Raw genomic sequence first — 20,036 nt, forward strand, 5'->3', positions numbered from 1 at the left:
AAATAAAGCAGAATAAATGTGACTAAAAGTCCATGTCCTTTTAGGGCTTCTGTAGATTAGACATACATTTAATATATTAATTTTGGTGCACAATTAAAAAAAAAAATTTTAATATATAATGTAAAAGATTAGTGAGCAACTGAATCACTATACTATCTCTTTAATCCTAGGTTTTTAGTATTTGGCTTGTTTTGGTAGTCTTTATTGTAATTTATGACTATAATACAGTTGTAATTAGACGAACTAACACATATGCCAAGGGCTGAGAAAGCGACAAAAGTAGAAGGCATAAACATTTTAAATGTGTTTATAAAAAGTTAAATAGAGGTTTCCTGTTACAAAATGTGCTTTTGCGGAAGTGAAATTATCCCAGTACGATTAAAAAAATGTAATAACTTTGCTATTGTTCTTATGTGCAGAGCTAATACAAATTAAACTGCATATCTTTGTATAAAAGTAACATTATTCAGAGTATCGCAATGACTGTAATAACTTTGTAGCAGTAGTTGAGACGTCCCTCCCATTTGACGTCACTTCCTGTATTTAAAAATGGCGAACAGCAACGTTAGAGTCGGTAAATGAAGTGTGTGTTTTGGTGCCTTTCAGTCTTTCTGTCTGTCCGTCCAGAGATATGAAACGACTTCTGATGCATCGATAGAACCCACACCGGTATGTGCACAATATGATTGATCTTTAATACATGTGTGGCTCGTTGCAGAGAGATACATTACGTAGATACACACACACAAACACACACACACAGAGCCTGGAAGTGGTTTCATTGTGTAACAGGGTTCATAACATTGTAGCAGTGCTGCCTGTTTCCTTTGCCAAAACTTCATTTGATTGAAAGGAAAATATTTCTAAACTGGGATTGTTACTTAAACGAAACGAGCAACTCATCTTCATGCATGAAACCTAATAAAGGGAGCATCTGAAGCTGTTCTTTAATACACTATAATGATCCTGTGAACAATAAGGGACATGTGAAGAGACTGAAGTTAGCTCATGCTGATTTAAGCCCCCTGTGAGTGATGGAATCGCACATTGTGTTAACACTAAAGCATTGATAATAACTAATGTGGAAAAACAGTGATAGCTGTCAGTCCTAGTAGACTGTCTGAATAACTCCTGATACAGAGGTTACCATACAATGAAGGAAATAAGGGTGAACAGGTTCTACTCTCATCTGTATTTATTGTGATATATCATTATACGATTGTCTTGCAGTTTATCAATAATAAAAACGATCCCTGTATCATTATATTATTATTATTGTGGGCAGTGTATAGGGGTTTATTACCACACAATATCACATGATATTGTTTTGCATAATATATCGTATCGTCAGTTCCCCTGGGATCCACACCCACAATCCAAGACACCAAGAGGTCAGGATTAAAGGGCCAGGGATTTTTACCCCATTTTTTGTCTTCATTATTTTAACTTTATGTATAGCCTTTACACCTTTTTGCATCCAATCATATCAAATAATTTGAAAAATTCAAAATAACTACATAGTGTAACAGCAAAAAAAAATGGGCCTTTTAAATACATGCTTACATTTTGTAAGCATTTTAATGAAGGAGGGTAAAGCTATAAAAAACACATAATAATAATGATAAATATATTTTAAGATTACATAATGCTTAATGTTGTCCATGGACAAAATAATATGTACTCAGTATGTTTAATAATATTTTTAAAATGCAGTTATTACAAGAAGTTACACACAATAAAAATAACACATAACTTGTGTATTAGTCAATGTTAGTTTTAGTCGTCATCAGTTTGGCTTTAAATGTTGTCTACACAACATGAATACTGTTACGCATTATTACTACTGATGTATCCAGAAGACGTATGAGGATATATATGACCTCTCTCTCTTCTTCCCCTCTAGAGTCTCATCATGAGTAGCAGAAGAAAGCGTGCCCCTCCTGTGAGGGTGGACGAAGAAGACAAGAAGAAGTTGAACTGGAACATGCACGATGACCGCAAGCATGACGTGATCCCGGAAGAAGACCAGACACCGAGCAGCACTGTTTTCCCTGCTGAACCGACCCCCAGCAGCTCCTTTATCTCTGCCACAGAGGACGTTCCGGAGGCCGCCTCCACCAGCTCTGTAAGGTTCACAGAGGAACTACCCGGTCCATCCTCAGACAGCACCTCTACCGCACCCTCCCTGTCACTCACTGTAGAGCCAGCTGTGAAGCTTGGCCACATCTGGAAAGCGCTCATTGGGGAGTTCAGCATCAAGCCCGCGTGGACTCCCTCTGACTATGAGCAGAGAGCGTTCACTCTGCACAGGATGGGAGACCAGCTGTGTCTGAGTTACAGCAGCACTGATGAGAGCTCGGGACAGCAGTGGAGACCTGATGAGGACACATGTACAGCAGAGTGCAGCCTCAGTGTGATCCCGCTGGAGGACCTCGACTGGACACAGAAGAGGAGGGTGGTGCAGCTCTGCCACCAGAGGAAGGAGGGGTTTGTTAAGGTATGAAGGTGTTCAGATCTCAGAGTAAACTGATGGTTGATTGCAAGTGTGTTTGAGCTGACTGTGCAAGATGCTGCCATTATGCCTTTGTACCTTTACAATGATGCTGCAACAGCACCGCAGAAGTGCCCCAGTGAAAAGAGTTACTTCTTCAATCAGCTGTTGTCTGTCTGCACGCTGCAGGTTGGGATTTACCTGCTGGAAACTGGGCTTGGGAAGCCAGAGTTCCTCGGCGAGGGAAATGCTCGATTGAAGAAAGCAAATCAGCTCATGCAGAAGATAATGGAATATTTCTACGATTTTATCATCCCTGGTAAGTTTCTGGTACTTGTGTTCCCAATTACCATCACATTGTTACCATTAAAAGAAGGGAAAGACAAAATGGAGCTTTATAATAATTACAAACTAGAAAGACTGAATTCCTCTTGCTGTATTTTCCCTGCAGAAGTTGTAGAAAACGATGACGATGAGTGTGACACTGATCTGGAGAGGCAAAATGTGGAGGAGCTCTACGATTATGTCCGACATCTGCACCAGAGAGAAAGCAGTGAGGTGACCTACGACGTCCAGCACAAAGCTCTCATTCCTGTTCTCAGACGCTATCAGAGCCAGGCCGTCAACTGGATGCTGCAGAGGGAGAAATTCAGGAACTCTACACCTAAAGGTACCAACTTGAGCTGAATGTCCTGGACTGATTTACTGCTTCACTAACTGATGGTCTGATTTTGAAATGACATGTGAAATAACTGAAATGTAGATTTTGAAGAGGAGACATACTGGTAGATGTGCACTCAACTCCAGATCAAGCAGAATCGTACAACACATTTTCTTTTCCTTAAACTGGTATCTACTTGGATTTTGGCGCACTCTCTTATCAGTGCTGAAATTCAGGAACTTCACCAAACCAAAGAGCCGTCACAGCAGCAACAGTTGTAATAAAAAGTTCTTATATGTGTTATTGAGTCTGTCGATATTTACCTTTTCTTTGCAGAACAAACGATGCATTTCCTCTGGAGGGAGTTGATCACTTTGTGTGGAAAGAAGTTGTTCTACAATCCTTTTACTGGCTGGTAAGAACTCCAACCTTTTTAATGGTGTATGCATTTAATATCTGCTCAATGGTAGCAAAAATAAGCAATATTATGCAAGAATATCTAGCCTCTTTTCTAGCATCATTTTAAGACCTGAGTGTGAAAAATTTACAAACCAACTAAAGAAAAATGGTTTACCAAAACATTTCACTTTTGCTTTGACATTTTAATTCTTTTCAGTAATGAAAATCCCTTTACCTCTCTTTTAATAGCAGTTTTGAAATATTTATTAGGAATAACCCCTTGAGATGTATCATCTCGTTTTCGGGGGGGGTCCTACAAGACAAACATATAATACACACTAGTAACCAATACACATATACAATGAAAAACTCTCTGAGAGAGCTGTCTTGCCTGGTTTGAGAGTTACTGCTCTGATCGTCTTCAGTCTGTAAGGGTGGAGGGGCTCCTTTCAGATCCCCTGCCTCTCTCTATTGGTGTCCCACAAGGGAGTATATTGGGTCCTACACTGTTCAGCATTTATGTTAATGACATTGCCCTTGCAGCAGGTGATTCTCATACCCATCTATATTCAGATGACACAATTATTTATACGTCTAGCTCCTCCCTGACCACAGCACTGTCCACATTACAGGCCAGTTTCCATAGTGTCCAACATGCTCTCATGAGGCTCCATTTGGTTTTAAATTCCAATAAAACTAAATGTATGGTTTTTAACAAAAACATGCCATTGCCCAACAGCCCCCTCAAAATCTCCTCCCTGGATAGGTCGGAGATTGAGTTTGTTGACAGTTACAAATACCTAGGGATCTGGCTTGACTGCAAACTTTCTTTTGAAGCACACATCAACACACTACTCACTAAGGTCAAATCCCGCATTAGTTTTCTTTATCGCAACAAATCCTCCTTCACACACTCTGCTAAACAGCTTCTGGTTCAGATGACAGTCCTCCCTATTCTTGATTACGGTGACATAGTCTACAGGTCCGCTTCCAACGCTCTCCTTCACAAACTGGATGTCATTTACCACGCTGCTATCCGTTTTGTCACTGGAGCCCCATTCACCACTCACCACTGTCACCTGTACTCTCAGCTGAACTGGCCTTCACTTCACTCTTGCAGGCAAACACACTGGTTTCTATTCATTTACAAATCCCTCACTGGTAAAACCCTGTTATATCTACAGTCAGTAATCAAACTTCACAGCACAAACCGGAGCCTGCGCTCAAGTAGCCTTATCAAACTCATCACACCCAAAGCCCAGACCTCCTTTGGTCGCACCTCCTTCCAGTTTTCCGCTGCAAATGACTGGAATCACCTGCAACAATCCCTGAAGCTGACCTCTCTCATTCCACTCGCCACTTTCAAAAAACTAATACACCCCATAACCCAACATCACTGTACTTGCTTTTAAATTGCTTTTAAGTTGTTCACTGCTGTCATATTTTTGTATTGTATTGTTCTGTCTCTAGGTCTCTCTGTTTGTCCTCTCTGTTTCTTGTTTTGTCTTTTATTTATTGTCATGCCACCTGTGTTGCCTCCTCGCCCAGGTCGTCATTGCAAATGAGAATTGGTTCTCAATTAACTCACCTGGTTAAATAAAGGTTAAATAAAATAAAAAATAAAAAAATAAGTAAACTTAACAAGGTTCGACAGCATTACATTACAAAAAAAAGAAAAGAATGTACACATGTTTACATGTAGATAGAAAGATCATAGTGAGAAAAAATAGTATCTATATACATATATGCACACATATATACACATATATACACACATATAAACATACATTTGGAAATCAGGAGATCTTGTTCACAACAGTGCATACTAGTGGTCTGGTCAACAGTCATAGTAGTAAGAGTGATAGGGGGTATGATTGAATCAATGGTATCATGAAGGGGTTTAAGTATGTTATTATGGACAGGTGGAGCTTGTTCTGTAATAGGATGACAGGACATTTTTAAACAGAGGAAAGTATGATATGGACCGAATATCTGCAGGGAGGATGTTCCAATCTGAGGGAGCTTTGAACATGAAGGCTTTCTGAGCTGTGGACTTGGAGACAGCAGGAACAGAGAAGAAGAGCTGTGTTGTGTGTCTGAGTTGGTAATTTGAAGAGATTGAGATCATGAAGTGTTTTAAATAACCAGGGTAATCAAAGTGTATACATTTATAAATGAACTGTAACCAATGCTGTTGTCTTCTTGTTGGGAGAGAGGGTAAGTCGAGCTCATCGTACATAATACAGTGATGGGTTGTGAATGGACAGCCAATTATGAATCTGCTGAGTCTGTTATAAACGACATTCAGAGGTAGAAGATTTGTGTTGGATAAAACCTGATATATAATGTCTGCATAGTCCATGATTGGGAGCATAAGTTGTTGTACAAGTTGTTTTCTTTCTGTGCGTGTAAAACAATTTCTTGAACGATACAGAGCACCAATCCCAAAGATCATTTTCTTAACAATATGATCAATATGATATTTAAATGAAAGTTCAGGGTTGAGCCAGAGTCCAAGTCAGATAAGATATCAAAAGCTTTACCTCAAACAGCAGGATATAAATCTGAACTTCCATAGGTACAGGTAGATGTAGGAGGGAAATATATTTTAATCTGGTCCTAATTTTCATTTTTTTCATGATGTTTTTGTCGCTTTGGGACATTGTTAGAGAAAGAGACAGGAAACGTGAGGAGAGAAAGGGGTTACGTCATGCACCAAATCATGCTGGACCATGAATCACTTCTCCAACCAGTGCAACGAGTGTTTTATTGGTGTTTTTGCAGATGCAGTCACCTCCTCTTAATTGTACACTCATGGTCAAGTTTTTAAGTGATACATTCAGGTGTTTTTGTTTGTAATGCCTTTGTTTTATTTCACATTTTTGCAGCTTTATCCGAGAATTCCCCCTGGCAGGTGTGGAGTGGCCAGGTGGGATTTTGGCTGATGAAATGGGGCTGGGCAAGACGGTGGAAGTTCTGGCTCTCATTCTGTTTCACACCCGTCAGGACGTGGAGCAGGAGGCCCTCACCCTGCCTGTGGTGAGCATCACTCACAAACACAGAACATCTTCCTGTCTTTCTCTCTACCTTAACCTTCCCCCTGTTGTTGTTGTTGTTGTGGTTAGATCTCTCTGGAGGAAAAAAACATGAAAAGTACTTCTTTCTCTCTTCTTTTCTTGCAGGGTAAATCTGTAAATTATTTTGTACCTCCTCCTCCTCTTGAGAGGAATCAAGTGAATCGACGCAAGTCAGAACCTCAGCCTAAAATAAGAATCTCCCACCCGAGTACGTGACTCACTCACAACCTTCTCAGAAATACCATCTCTTACTGACGCAGCCGCCTGATTCTGATTCTGTGATGTTATTTCTGTGCAGCTGTGCGTGTGATGCTCCTCACTGCCATCAAGGAGATGAGATCGGGAAAAGGAGCTTCTTTCAACGCCATCTTCACCTACATCCGTGCCACCTACGGTTGTGACCTCTTGAAAAACCGCAACCACATCAAGAAGACCCTGATGAAGCTGATAGACGAAGGCCTTGTTGGCCGGGTGAAGGGTCGAGGATTGGCGGGGTCCTTTAAACTGGGGAAGAACTACAAAGAAACAAAGAAGACATTAGCAGCATCCAAGTTTGTAAGACTAAAAGCTTCAAGTATAGTTGTTTAAAGATAGGAATGCTACTTTTTGGGTTGTTTTGGTTAACTTTTGTCTGATTTCTTTGTTGTTAGAGTCCCAAATCTACAGAGTGCTCGCCCAGGAAAACATTTCAGAGACGAGCAAAAGAAAAGGCAGAAGCAGCGCTGCAAAACTCTCTCACAGAGGATCAAACGGATCAGCTCTTCCCTGAATCTGAGTATCTGGTATCAGGGGGAAAAGAAACAAAGAAGGAATGGGATGAAAGTCTGAGCGAGAAAATAGATCAGTCAGACGACAAGCTGGAAACGTCCACTACAGCCTCTCAGGTGTCTCAGGATAAAAGTGATCCAGATACACAGGAGGTACCCAGAATGGATGATCTACCTGAAGATAGTAGAGAAACTCCTCTGCTTGAGGACGCCTGTGAAACCCCGACCAGAGTGTCTGTTTTCCCCTTCAACACTCCAGACTATCGCTTTGAGTGTATCTGCGGCGAGCTGGGTATTATCGACTACAAGGCTCGCGTTCAGTGTATGAACTGCCAGCTGTGGCAGCACGCAGAGTGTGTCAACTACAAAGAAGAAAGTCTGGAAACTACACCTTTCTACTGCCCTCACTGCCTGGTGGCCATGAAACCCGTCTCCACCGGGGCCACCCTCATCATCTCCCCGAGCTCCATCTGCCATCAGTGGGTGGAGGAGATCAACAGACACATCAGGTCCTCCTCGCTGAGAGTGCTGGTGAGCAGGTTGATGGATAAAAGAGGTTTTTGTTCGATGTTGTAGATCCACAGGAGTGAAACATTCACAGATAATTAATCCAAGATAGATACATGAGAGCTAGAAGTCATGATGTTGTTTTTATCTCAGGGTTTCCAAGTGTTAGTATCAGTCCCTTAATGAAACACGTCCACACTTCCTCACAGTGTCTTGCATATTCAAGCCAGTAACCCGTCCTTCTGTGTGTTATCTCAGGTTTATCAGGGCGTAAAGAAGCATGGATTCATCCAGCCACGCATGCTGGCTGAGCAGGATGTGGTCATCACCACCTACGACGTGCTGCGTTCAGAGCTCAACTACGTGGACATTCCTCACAGTAACAGTAAGGACGGACGACGATTTCGTAACCAGAAGCGCTACATGGCCATACCCAGTCCTCTGGTGGCCGTGGAGTGGTGGAGAATCTGCCTGGACGAGGCTCAGATGGTTGAGTGTCCCACGGCCAAGGTGAGGGGAGGGAAATCCACAAAACAGTAGATGTGGTTTAGTTAGCTTGTGAGTTACTTCAGAGGTTAGAGATGCAAGATGCAAAACTTTGAAAATGTATCACTCAGTGTCATTTCAGGTTGTCTGTTTAATTTCTGTTTTAATTTCAGGCTGCAGAGATGGCTCTGCGTCTTGCGTCTGTTAATCGCTGGTGCGTCAGTGGTACTCCTGTGCAGAGAGGCTTAGAAGGTAACACCAGAACGATCCTTACCAAGATGCTCATATCTCTAATAGCAGAGAAAGCTTTAAATAAATGTTGTTTTTCTATATTTAGTTGATGTAAATGTCCTCAAAGTCTGACAATGTAATGTTTCTGTGCAGATCTGTACGGTCTGGTGCTTTTCCTGGGACTTGACCCATACTGGGTCAAACATTGGTGGGTCCATCTGCTTTATCGCCCTTATCGTCGTGGAAACACAGAGCCCCTGTATTACGTCATTGCTCAGATACTGTGGAGATCAGCAAAGAAAGATGTCATTGATCAGGTAGGAAACAAAAGTTCTACATTTCTGTGACCTGTTTGATTCTTCATTCTTCAAACTGTTCATCATGACAAGTATAGTGTTACTCTGCAGAATTCAGAATACAGGTGGATTCAATGAGCTGTTTTCTCTTTTACCAGATCCAGATTCCTGCTCAGACAGAAGAGGTGCACTGGCTCCACTTCTCTCCCGTCGAGGGTCACTTCTACCACCGCCAGCACGAGGTCTGCTCTCAGGACGCTCTGGTCAAACTCAGGAAGATCACCGACTGGAGCCTGAAACTCGGCAGCCTCGACCGCCGCACCGTCAACACCATCCTGTGCCCGCTGCTGAGGCTGCGCCAGGCGTGCTGCCACCCCCAGGCTGTGAGGGGGGAGTTCCTGCCTCTACAGAAAAGGTAAGTGGCTCTTAGTTTTGTCTTTTCAGGGCACTTGTAATAGAAGAGGGGTCTTTATCTGAAAGCAGCTGCGCAAGTTAATTAACAGTCTTGCTAGACCGAAGAGAGTATCACAGCACTAGCAGCAGTAATAGACTGCAGCTAGCTTGTTAAGTCTATAGTGTTCATTTGTGTTTATTTAAAGTTGACACACTGTGTGTAATTAGCATTTGTTGAGTGGGTTTGTCTGTGCCGTGCCTCTCCAGCACCATGACCATGGAGGAGCTCCTGAAGTCCCTGCAGAAGAAATGTCGAGTGGAGTGTGAAGAAGCTCACAGACAATTGGTGTGCGCACTCAACGGCCTGGCAGGAATCCACATCATCAGAGGTATAAATCCCCACTTCTGTGCCTGCGCTCCCTCTGCTCCTAGTTTCCCATGGGAATCAGTTCAAACAAGACACAAGCTGCGATCTCACCTTTGTGTTTCCCAACACGATTCAATCCCAGGCGTTTTGTTTGCAGGTCCATATGTATAATGTGGCTGAGGGTGCTGCGGTGGTTTCTATAGCATGCTTCATTTACTCCTCTTGTGACAGACCAGCTGAGTGTCACTGATAACCACTCTGTCTTTCGTCGCCCGCAGATGAGTTCGTGGAGGCGGTGGAGATGTACAGAGAAGTGCTTCGTTCATCAGAGGAGCACAAAGGCAGACTGAAAACCGATTCTCTGCAGGTATACAGCTGCATACCATTCATGGATCTACCATGTAGCTGTGATTTACATATGAAGGGTTTCATTTCAGATATCTGACAAGAGAACTCTAACAGAGTGACTGATGGAATAAAGTGAAAGAAGTATCAGTATGTTTAACAGTTTAATGGATAATAGACATTAAATGTTAAACTTTTCTAAACTTATTGGACAGCTTTTATTTTGAAATTCAAATAAATCATGTTGTTAAATTGTGTCTTTTTCACTTTTGTGACAAACAGAGGCTTCATGCAACGCACAATTTGATGGAGCTGCTCAGTGCAAAGCATCATGGGATACCTCCCACGCTAAGAGACGACAGACTAAGTGATGAGGTAATTCATGAATGTTTTCTCACTCTGAACTTTTGGAGTCACGTGCTCTCAGTAATTCAGCTGTATGAGTTTTATTTGTTAACATTTCATTTCCTTTTTTGTGTTCTCTGCAGGCGGAGCAGCTGCGACAGCACTACATGACCAAATACGACTCTGAGGTAGCAGACGCTCTTCAGGCGCTCCAGCCGGTGCTGCAGAACATTAAAGAGCTGAAACGCAAAGTAAGAAGTCTGTTACATCTGTCCATCATTTTCTAGTATACTGCTTGTCCTGTAGGGCTGAACAATTTTGGAAAATAATCTAATTGCGATTATTTCTTTCAAACTGTTCTTTCTCATAGGCTAGACTTCTGTTAAGATAAAGGCAAATGAAGCATGAATTAATATGAAAGACGGTTTATTTATCTACTTCAATTACAGTTGTAAACTTACTGAATCCTTTGACTTGCAGTCTTGTAAGCGTTCACCACAACTAATTAACAAAATTCTGCCAAACAAGTGTTTTAAGTTTAAAGCATGTTTGGATGTGAATCAGCCGACTGAAGGTGTTGCACACAGAGGAGACGCTCACCCGGTTGCGCTCCTGACTGACACCTGACCACGTAAACATGCTTATTTTTCTCAATAAGAACCAGCAGACAGAAAACTGGACACTGTGAGTCTTAAATATGAATCTGTTCAGTTGTCCTTTTGCAGTAAATCCACATGTTGTCTGGGTCTTCACTGATTCTGCGTCTGTGGAGATTATTTATAAGCCTGCTCCACATGTTGATATTCAGCGTGTTGATTACTTTGTACGTCCCAATATGATCGGTTCTTCTGCTGAGGCCATTTTTAACAAAACAACAAATCAAAACTTAGCGTGGCTTAAGTTGTTTTCTTCATCCCCCGCTCACACGTGTCTCGTTCTTCTGAGTTTTTTTGCCGTCGGCAAATCAGCTGAAAGGCGCATTACGGCCACCTACTGCATGCATGTCACGTAAGGCTGCGTCTGTGTACATGAAACTTTTTTTTTTTTTTTAATCGCAGCCTTTGCGATTTGATAATTGCATTCTATTACATTGCAATGTCGGTTTGAATTCGATTAATCGTTCAGCCCTATTGTCCTGTTCTGGGTCTGTATGGGGAGGCTGAAGCCAAGCCCGGCCACCACACCACACAGAGGGTCAATTTTTCAAACTTCCTATCTCCAGGTTAATCTGAGTTCTCCGTGGTGGCTAGATGTAATCCAGAAGGCGATCCGAGGCTCCACTGGGGATGACCTGGTGTCCCGCGTCAAGAACGAGCTGACGTCCAGCTACAAACAACAAGCTCACAAGCTCTCCATGGCAGACAAGTAAACTACTCCTTCATTAAGAAACAGGAGAGCTGTTCATCCTTACTGAGGCCTGATTAAATAAAACAAATACTGTATCATGCAGGTTTCGGGATTCTACAGGTCTGCAGTTCCTGCTCACATCACAAATGCAGGATCTGATGAAGTCTCAGAAGACTGTACGGGACGCGGTGAAGAGTCTTGAAGGCCCGGCTTCACAGAAAGTGATCGATGAGGCAACAATCTGTCACCTCAGGCCGATGAGACTCCCACTCAACAAGTAAGACATCAGCTTCTGTCTTCCTTTCAGAACTTTACAGCTGGATTTTACCTGAAATATCACATCAGAGCTTCTGTTTTGATCATTTTATAACTATTATTCCTCTTTTCTCATGTTCCAGTTGTGTTTTCTGCAAAGCTGATGAACTTTTCACAGACTATGAGTCCAAGCTGTTTTCTCACACGTGAGTAAAGCAACATTTTTACACCTGTCAGTCAGATGCAAAGTTTAAAAGGTTTAAGATTAAAAAATGAAGTGCTAACCTTGAAGATATTTCCCTGACAGGGTGAAGGGTCAGACGGCCATCTTTGAAGAGATGATTGAAGATGAAGAGGGATTGGTGGACGACCGTCTCCCCACCACCAGCAGAGGTTTGTGGGCAGCCAGCGAGACCGAGCGCACGCTTAAAGCCATCTTGTCTTTCGCCAAATGGAAGCGCATGGACCCGGAGCTGGTGGAGGAGGGCAACACGTTCATGGAGCTGTTTGAGAACTGGAAGAAGGAGTACAAGGTTTGTATGCACTCTCAAAACCACCTCTCTTCTTTTACAACCAAGTAAAGTTTGACTGAACTGGGAGCTTCCCTTGTTCCTGCTCAGGTGCAGCATGAGTACTGGATGGTGCTGAGGAATCATGTGTCGGCCATCGATGAGCTGGGTATGGCTACAGAGAGGCTCCGTGTTCGTCTGCCCGACGAGCCAAAGCCCAAACTGCTGCACATCATCGAGCCACATGAGGTGAGATAAAGACAATCAAACATTCATTATTATGAAATGTTCATGCTAATCTGTTATGTTTATATTCAGTTTAACGAAAACTGTGTCATATCAAAAAGTTGACCTGGAGTTCAATAAAGAAAAACTTGCTCCAAAACAATTAAGACGATTAAAAAGCAGGATCTCTCTCTCTTGAAGAAGAAGAAAATTGGAGTATTAGTTTCTGTAAAATCATCAAAAATCAGAGTGTTCACTCACTATTTCCCCTCAGAAACTATTTACCTTATTTGGTCACACTACAGAGACTTTTCAGGTTAATGTTTGGTGAGCTACGAATCATCTAAGAGTTCATGTTCTGTCAAGTTTAGCAGGTTTTGCAAGTTTTGGCACATAATAAATAAAATGTTAAGTGCAAGCTACAAACTGAACCAGTTTCCAAGGCTTTAATATTCTGCCTCAACTATTTTTATTGCATTCCTGACCTCTGACCCTCGGCTTGTTTTGCTTGCAGGTGGAGCAGAATAGAGTGAAGCTTCTGAACGACCAGGCGGTGGCTAAGTCTCAGCTCCAAAAGAAGCTGGGCCAGTATCTGTACCTCACAAACCTGGAGAAGGTCACTTTGACCACACAGAGCACACACATTCTTTGGTTTTACTCTCTTTCAAATACTGAGAATGAAGTCACTTAGATTAAAACACAACTTTCTTCATTCCAGTCTCAGGACAAATCTACTGGAGGGCTGAACCCAGAGCCGTGTCCCATCTGTGCCCGGCCTCTGGGGCAGGAGGTGAGAGTTGTTCTGTCTCTTTTATTTTAAATGAGTCTTAGATTGTCTTTGCACCAATATTATTTAAACATCTTCATCTCCAATATATTAAATATCACCTTCTGAACGGCTGTGTTATAACCACTGTTCAGACACAGGTATCACATCCACCCAGTAAGTCCTGCACATGATTCATGTACCCTCCATCTGATATTTGAGTGACACTATTTGCACAGTCAGGCATGAAGAATAAAACTTCTTGATTCTAATCTGATACCTGATGCACTCAGAGGGTTGGAAGCATAGACTGTAAATAAAAATGGACAGCGTTGCTCCGCCTCTTCCCGTTGTACGGTTCTGAAGCCAAAAAATCCTGCTCCTGAGCGCAGCCATTGTGCAGCCAGAGTCTGTGAAGCCACTGTAACGAGCTCCACCCTACAGCGTAACGTCACAAGACGCTGTGTGTTCTTTGAAGTTTCCCTCTACGGCGGCTGTGAATCAAAGGAAACAGGAAGTAAAACCCCGTTTTTTAAACTCTAATAACTAACGAAAAAGAAACTTTTCAGGAAAAAGAGGCCTTGAACACAAAACAGTCAAATACTAACTACATATCACCACAGCATACAGATGTGAGAAACATTCGTACGACGTGTATTTATTTTTTAAAGTTTGACTGCTCCCCCATTCAAATGAATGGGGGAGACAGAGTTTTTTACCTATACTGCAGCCAGCCACCAGGGGGCAGACACACGGCTGAAAGCTTCACCACCAGGGGAGCATCCAGCTCCCTTGGTTGGTTGGTGTAAAATTCTGACAGATTAAGCTCCTCCTCCTTTGAGGGGTTAGGAGTTAGAAATCTTGTGGGATTTGGGGTGCCGTTGGATTAGCGGTCTAGGAGCGCGTACCATGTACAGAGGCTATAGTCCTGATCGCAGCGGTTACTACACTCAAAAAAAGCAACATGGGTGTCTGTTTTATCAACATAAGTATAACATGTAGCTTCTATTATATTCATTCATGTTTAGTGGTTAAACATTTTTAAATCATGTAGTTTTAACACAACATGCAAAATCCCTAAAACAACAAGACTGCTTTATGTCCACACAACCTAAAGGGTTTAGGTAGGAATCCCATCTGCAATACCTCTCCAGAGCAGAAGTGGCAGCAACGTGAGACCTCTACAGTGGAGAAATGTCTTAATCAGTAAGCACTTAGTTTAGCCCCAGTTGGTGTCAAGTTTAGAGAAAGACCACAAACAAACTGGGTTCGTTGGACTAGAACTCTATTCCCAAGAGAAGGCAAACAATGACAAACAGAAAGTGTGGATCTTGACTTGGTAGCCTTTAAACTAAGTCGGCACGTTTAAACTGCTAAATGTAAACATTCTTGATATGTCAAAAATGTCTGATTTCCTCAATAATTACTATTTTAAAGTGTTTTTTCTGATGATTGAACATACGGGCTGCACAGTGGTGCAGTGGGTAGTGCTGTTGCCTCAAAGTTAGAAGGTTCCGGGTACGATTCGGGTGCCTTTCTGTGTGGAATTTGCATGTTCTCCTTGTGCATATGTGGGTTCTCTCCGGGTACTTCCTCCCACAGTCCAAAAACATGCTCCCCAGGTGAATTGGTCACTCTAAATTACCTGTAGGTGTGTGTGTGTGCGTTAATAGTTGTCTGCCTTCTGCCCAAAGTCAGCTGGGATAGTCTCCAGCCCCCCGTGACCCTGAACAGGATAAGCGGTCAAGATAATGGATGGATTGAACTTTAGTTTTGTTCAGTCAGCATGATTAATTAGTGTTATTGTACCATTCAAAATTAAGTTGGACCCAAACATTGCAAATGAGTAATGGTAACATGAACACTTTATGTTCATGCAATATATTTACAATTAGTTTTTTCAACTAAATTGTGTCTCGCTAAATGAATGCATTTTAATTAGGTGGAAATTCTTTCCATAATTCTTTCCATAATTTATTACCTTGACCATTTTGCTGCATGTCTTCCCTTGCTCTCTGCTCCCCATGTTCCCTGTCTCTCTTCAGCTGTCTCATCCATTAAAGGCAGAAATGCTGGAAATGTTTATTTATAAATATCATCCCATTCATAAATTCCCTCTCTCTCTCCAGTGGGCCGTGCTGACTTGCGGCCACTGCTTCTGTAACGAGTGCATCGCGATCATCGTGGAGCAGTACAGCGTTGGATCGAGGCGGCGTGCCATTAAATGTGCCATCTGTAGGCAGACCACGTCGCACACAGAGATCTCCTACGTGTTCACCACACAGTCGTCCAGTCAGGACCAGGACATACCGGTCAAGGTGCTTCAGCTGATCCTTCTTCACGTGACACAGACTCAAATCTGAGTTTAGGAACGATTCTACTGATTCAGTTTAGCTCCACTGGGCCTATCAGCTGTTAATGTTTGTTATTTGGATAGTTAACATGATATATGTTATTTATAACCTTAACTAGCAGTGGTAAAGACATTGTAATTGTACACACAGTTCTGTTGCTTCTTTCTTGACTGACACCAGAGTCTAATTTTGATCCTCCTGTGATTATCAGGGGAGTCATTCTACCAAAGTGGAGGCAGTAGTGAGAACGCTGAAGAAGATTCAAGTGACCGACCCCGGGGCCAAGTGTCTCGTCTTCTCCACGGTAACCGCAAACTCTCCCTGCTCTGTGAGATTTATTCAGATGTTATCCAGTTTGGTTCTGACTCACTTCTTTCCTTTTCTCCTCCACACAGTGGCTGTGCGTCCTCGACATCATCGCCAAAGCCTTGTTTGACAACAGCATGGAGTTCTCACAGATCAATGGGATCCACAAATTCCAGGTTAGAATTTTACACCAAAACCTGTTTAAAACACTACACACCTGCAAAAGCATTCCCCTCACTTCCTCTAAGTCAGCTCCAGTGTTTTTCTGACTTGTGCATTTGTTTTAATTTCCTAGGAGAATCTGTGCGCCTTCAAATATGAAGAAAAGATAAACATCCTCCTCCTTCCTCTTCACACCGGCTCCAACGGTCTGAACATCATCGAAGCGACTCACGTGTTGCTGGTTGAGCCAATCCTCAATCCTGCTCACGAGCTCCAGGCCATCGGCCGAGTGCACCGGATCGGCCAAACCAAGTAAGAAACATGAACTCAAGTCTATTAGTGGACAGCAGTGTTTAGACTTAGACCTGTTGATAAAGATGTGATCACGTTTCAATCACAAGAAGTAAAGTAATAAACAACCTAACATTTAGAACTTGTGACCCCTCCAGCTATGACTACTGCAGTTACAGTCCTAACTTTTCAGAAATGTCAACTCTGCTGTGTGTTTTTTTTTTACTTGGAGGTTTTATGGCTTCTTTTACATCTGTACCTGTATTCACTTTATAATTACATTTAATGGAAATTCCCTCTGGTGCTCTCTTTTCCCACCAGGCCAACGTTTGTTCACAGATTCCTCATCAAATCCACTATTGAAGAAAGAATGCAGGCAATGCTGAAGACAGCAGAGAAGAGGTGAGAGACACAGTTAATAATAGTGTGTATTTTAGCACCTTAAAAGTGATTCCTTTGAGTTTCAGAAAGATTTACCCAAATTGTATGGAAAATTTGCATTTAAATTTTTTTTAAATAAAATCAGGTATTCCTATAGGTTTTCAGTAAAAAAAAATCCTGAAAATTCCTGAAAACTTTTGGGAAATATTCCAGGATGTTTTTGGAAAGATTCCTGAAAGTGTCCTGAAAAATTCCCAAAAGTTTATTGAAAATATCCTCAAAATTCCTGAAAGTTTCCCAGAAAGTTCCCAATTATTTCCTGGAAAATTTCCCAAAGTTCCAGAAGCTTTAAGAAAAAAATGTTAAAGTCTCTGTAAATATTCCAGAAAAAATGTTCCTGCAATATTCCCAAAGGTTTAATGGAAACTTCTCAAAAATTCTCAGGGAGATTACCAGAAGTTGCAGAGACAATTCCCAAATGTTTTCCTGCCAGCTAGCGAGTGTTGCATGCTGTTAGAGCTGTCTTGGAGCAGAGGAGAGGCGAGGCACTTGGGAGTTTGTATTTACGTGACATACTAAAATGTTTCCTGCAAGTGTCCTGAGTTCTTTGCAAAAACAGTCACTCCACAGTCTATCACAGGCAACTCAAGAAAGACACATTTATACTACACTGTATTCAGAGATTGAAAATATAGAGAGATATAGTCTTGAGTTTACTGACAGGACCAGTAATATTCTGCTCTTTCTTTTACTCTAGTCACACCAGCACAGCCATGAAGCACTCGGAGGCGGCCGTGCTGACGGTAGCCGACCTGGCTGATCTGTTTACTGAAGACACTGAACATCTGGAGTGAATGTGAACACCTGGATACACCGGGAACGTTTTCCTAATGAAGAGCGCTCACTCTTTACTCTGATTTTGCACTTTTATCTTTTTTATATCAACATTCTTAAAGACTTTTCCAAAAGGACATTTTAGCAGGTGGACCGACTCAAACATGTATTTTAATTGTAATGAATTCCAGATGTCTGACCTCTTTGGAGCGTTTGTGTATTTGGCTCACTTGTCATAGATTTAACTGACTCAATAACTTCTGCTCTTCAAGTATGTTTGATAATCATGTTTGACTAGCCTGTACATTATTGTTACCTGTCTTAATCTAATGATACGTATATGCATTTATATACAACTTCTGTGTAAGTTAATGCAATTCCAAACGGAGGAGTACAGATGCTAAAGTCACATCAGTAGTCAAGGTGCTCTTACAACTTTCAGGAAATAAAAGTCTGTTGATTGCAGGTTGTGGACCTGTTATGAGCAGCTCTTTGTCCCGTGCTTTATTTCTACGTTGTAAAAATGGAAGCAGGAAGGAAGCCATTGACTTTTTAACAGGAGCAGAAATAATAGATTTCCCTCCGCCAGACAATCTTCTTTAAGCTATTTGTCTCCGGAAACAATGGCGGACAATTTGTCCAAGCACTTGTGCCTGTCTTATTTGCAAGACAAAGAAGCAGAAGATTCAGTGTCTTGGAAACTAATCTTGTAAATTAAACTCATAAAGGTCAGAAAATGTGAATAGTTTTCTGCCTCATTGAACCGATTATCAGATCTTTGCACTCGAATAACCAACAAATTATCTGGATATGTTATGGTATAAGCTTTTATGTTTGATTCTTCTTTCTTTCCTTCCTTGTGTTTGAACTTGAGTATTTTACAGTCACTTCCATCACACACATGCACTCACAGGCCTTTAGCAACGTGACTAAATTGCCCTTGACTTGTAATGACTTTCTTTTGCTGCACTGACTGGGATTCCCGCTCCAGTAAAGATTTTAAAATGTCCAGACAAAGGCCATATACGACAAAGAGCTCCAGCCCTGAGCTGTTGTTCTTCTTTACGTGGTTACCGGCCTTCACGCCGCTCCCTGTAGCAAGAATCAGTTGTAAGATGTTTACTAAGAGGACATGACCACAGTAGGCGGTAACATACGTGTTACCTTGGACTCCCCTCAGTTCCCCCTATTCATGTGTGGAATCTCATTGTTGGTGGGGACATCATTCAAGCTGGTGTTTTAAGGCCAGAGGGAGGCTCCTAGTTCATTACAGCTCTGTTTCAAGGGTTGGAGTAAGAGAGGGGTACTACGTCTTGTAGTGACAGCAAGGAGCCGTGGTGTAGAGTACCCAGAAGATTCACAGCGTTTCGGGGAAAGGGCCTAAAGACAGCGGAGGGGCTGAGATTTGGGAAACTAGCCTAAGAGACCTTGAAGATGGCACCTGCCAGTTTGGTTTTTGTCTGGTTACTCATCACTACGAGGATGGTGACCTCCACGGTGTACCTGGAGCCTGAGGAGGAGGGTGAGCTCACATCACACATCACATAACTGGGAATTAAGGGTCAGGGGTCAAACAAACTGTTTCTTTTTTCCTCAAGAAGTCAATAGAAAGTAATTTATCTTATTGATCAGTATTGATCTGGTTTAAGTTTTCTGGACTCTTAGGGCTCTAAGAGGAGAAGCAGACCATCGAGTCAGATCAGGTCCAATCAAAGCAGAGCTATTTGTTATGAAGTGTTGAGCAGTACTGGAAATAAATTAGATTTACTTGACTTATGTAAGTAAGATCAAAATATAAGAATAATCCAGACATTTAAAGTCTCACTATATTAAAACTTCTGATATATAAAGTGTTAAAGCATAAAGTGTAGCAAAACTACCCTTGATAGACTTCTGTTACTTACATGATGAATTATTTTACAAAGAGCATTTTAATGTTGAAGCTGGTTCATGTGAAGCTAATTTTAAATACTTTATTTAATCTTATATAAAGGTAATTTAATTATCTTAAAAAAAATCTAATCTGAACACTTCTTAAGGGGTCAGATAAATGTAGTGAAGTTCAATATTTCCTTTTTAAATTCAGCAGAACAGAAGTATTTACAGAACAGCTGGTACTTTGAAAAATGGTGGCTATGTGTTGCATCTAAACATAGAAATAATCTTTGAGATTTAACATAAGTCTGTAAAAAAATTAATGCAACTATCTTTATTAAAAGCCTTAAATAAAGAATTATTGAG

General features: G+C 41.7%; 1 protein-coding gene across 1 annotated transcript; it reads left to right on the plus strand.

The window, feature by feature from the left end:
* The first annotated feature begins 536 nt into the window (after positions 1-536).
* shprh (SNF2 histone linker PHD RING helicase) lies at positions 537-18,282 on the plus strand. The gene is made up of 30 exons (XM_034675686.1): positions 537-669; positions 1,904-2,497; positions 2,681-2,810; positions 2,943-3,161; positions 3,489-3,567; positions 6,440-6,590; positions 6,734-6,836; positions 6,927-7,183; positions 7,279-7,926; positions 8,161-8,412; positions 8,562-8,640; positions 8,773-8,936; positions 9,074-9,330; positions 9,576-9,697; positions 9,954-10,042; positions 10,303-10,395; positions 10,509-10,616; positions 11,588-11,730; positions 11,816-11,989; positions 12,111-12,173; positions 12,275-12,500; positions 12,588-12,725; positions 13,216-13,317; positions 13,420-13,491; positions 15,597-15,785; positions 16,033-16,125; positions 16,217-16,303; positions 16,423-16,601; positions 16,902-16,982; positions 17,719-18,282. Exons 2-30 carry the CDS (start codon positions 1,913-1,915, stop codon positions 17,813-17,815), a joined length of 4,980 nt encoding a protein of 1,659 aa, XP_034531577.1. The 5' UTR covers positions 537-669; positions 1,904-1,912; the 3' UTR covers positions 17,816-18,282.
* The last annotated feature ends 1,754 nt before the right edge of the window (positions 18,283-20,036 follow it).

Source organism: Notolabrus celidotus, chromosome 22, assembly GCF_009762535.1.
Source record: "Notolabrus celidotus isolate fNotCel1 chromosome 22, fNotCel1.pri, whole genome shotgun sequence".
Taxonomy (NCBI): domain Eukaryota; kingdom Metazoa; phylum Chordata; class Actinopteri; order Labriformes; family Labridae; genus Notolabrus; species Notolabrus celidotus.

What these genes read in the sequence shown, in the direction of transcription:
- shprh (XM_034675686.1), top strand. Translation starts at nt 1,913, where the DNA reads ATGAGTAGCAGAAGAAAGCGTGCCCCTCCTGTGAGGGTGGACGAAGAA. An exon ending in CAGGAACTCTACACCTAAAG is followed by an intron (nt 3,162 to 3,488) that starts GTACCAACTTGA and finishes TTTTCTTTGCAG; the next exon opens with AACAAACGATGCATTTCCTC. An exon ending in ACCTCACAAACCTGGAGAAG is followed by an intron (nt 13,318 to 13,419) that starts GTCACTTTGACC and finishes TCTTCATTCCAG; the next exon opens with TCTCAGGACAAATCTACTGG.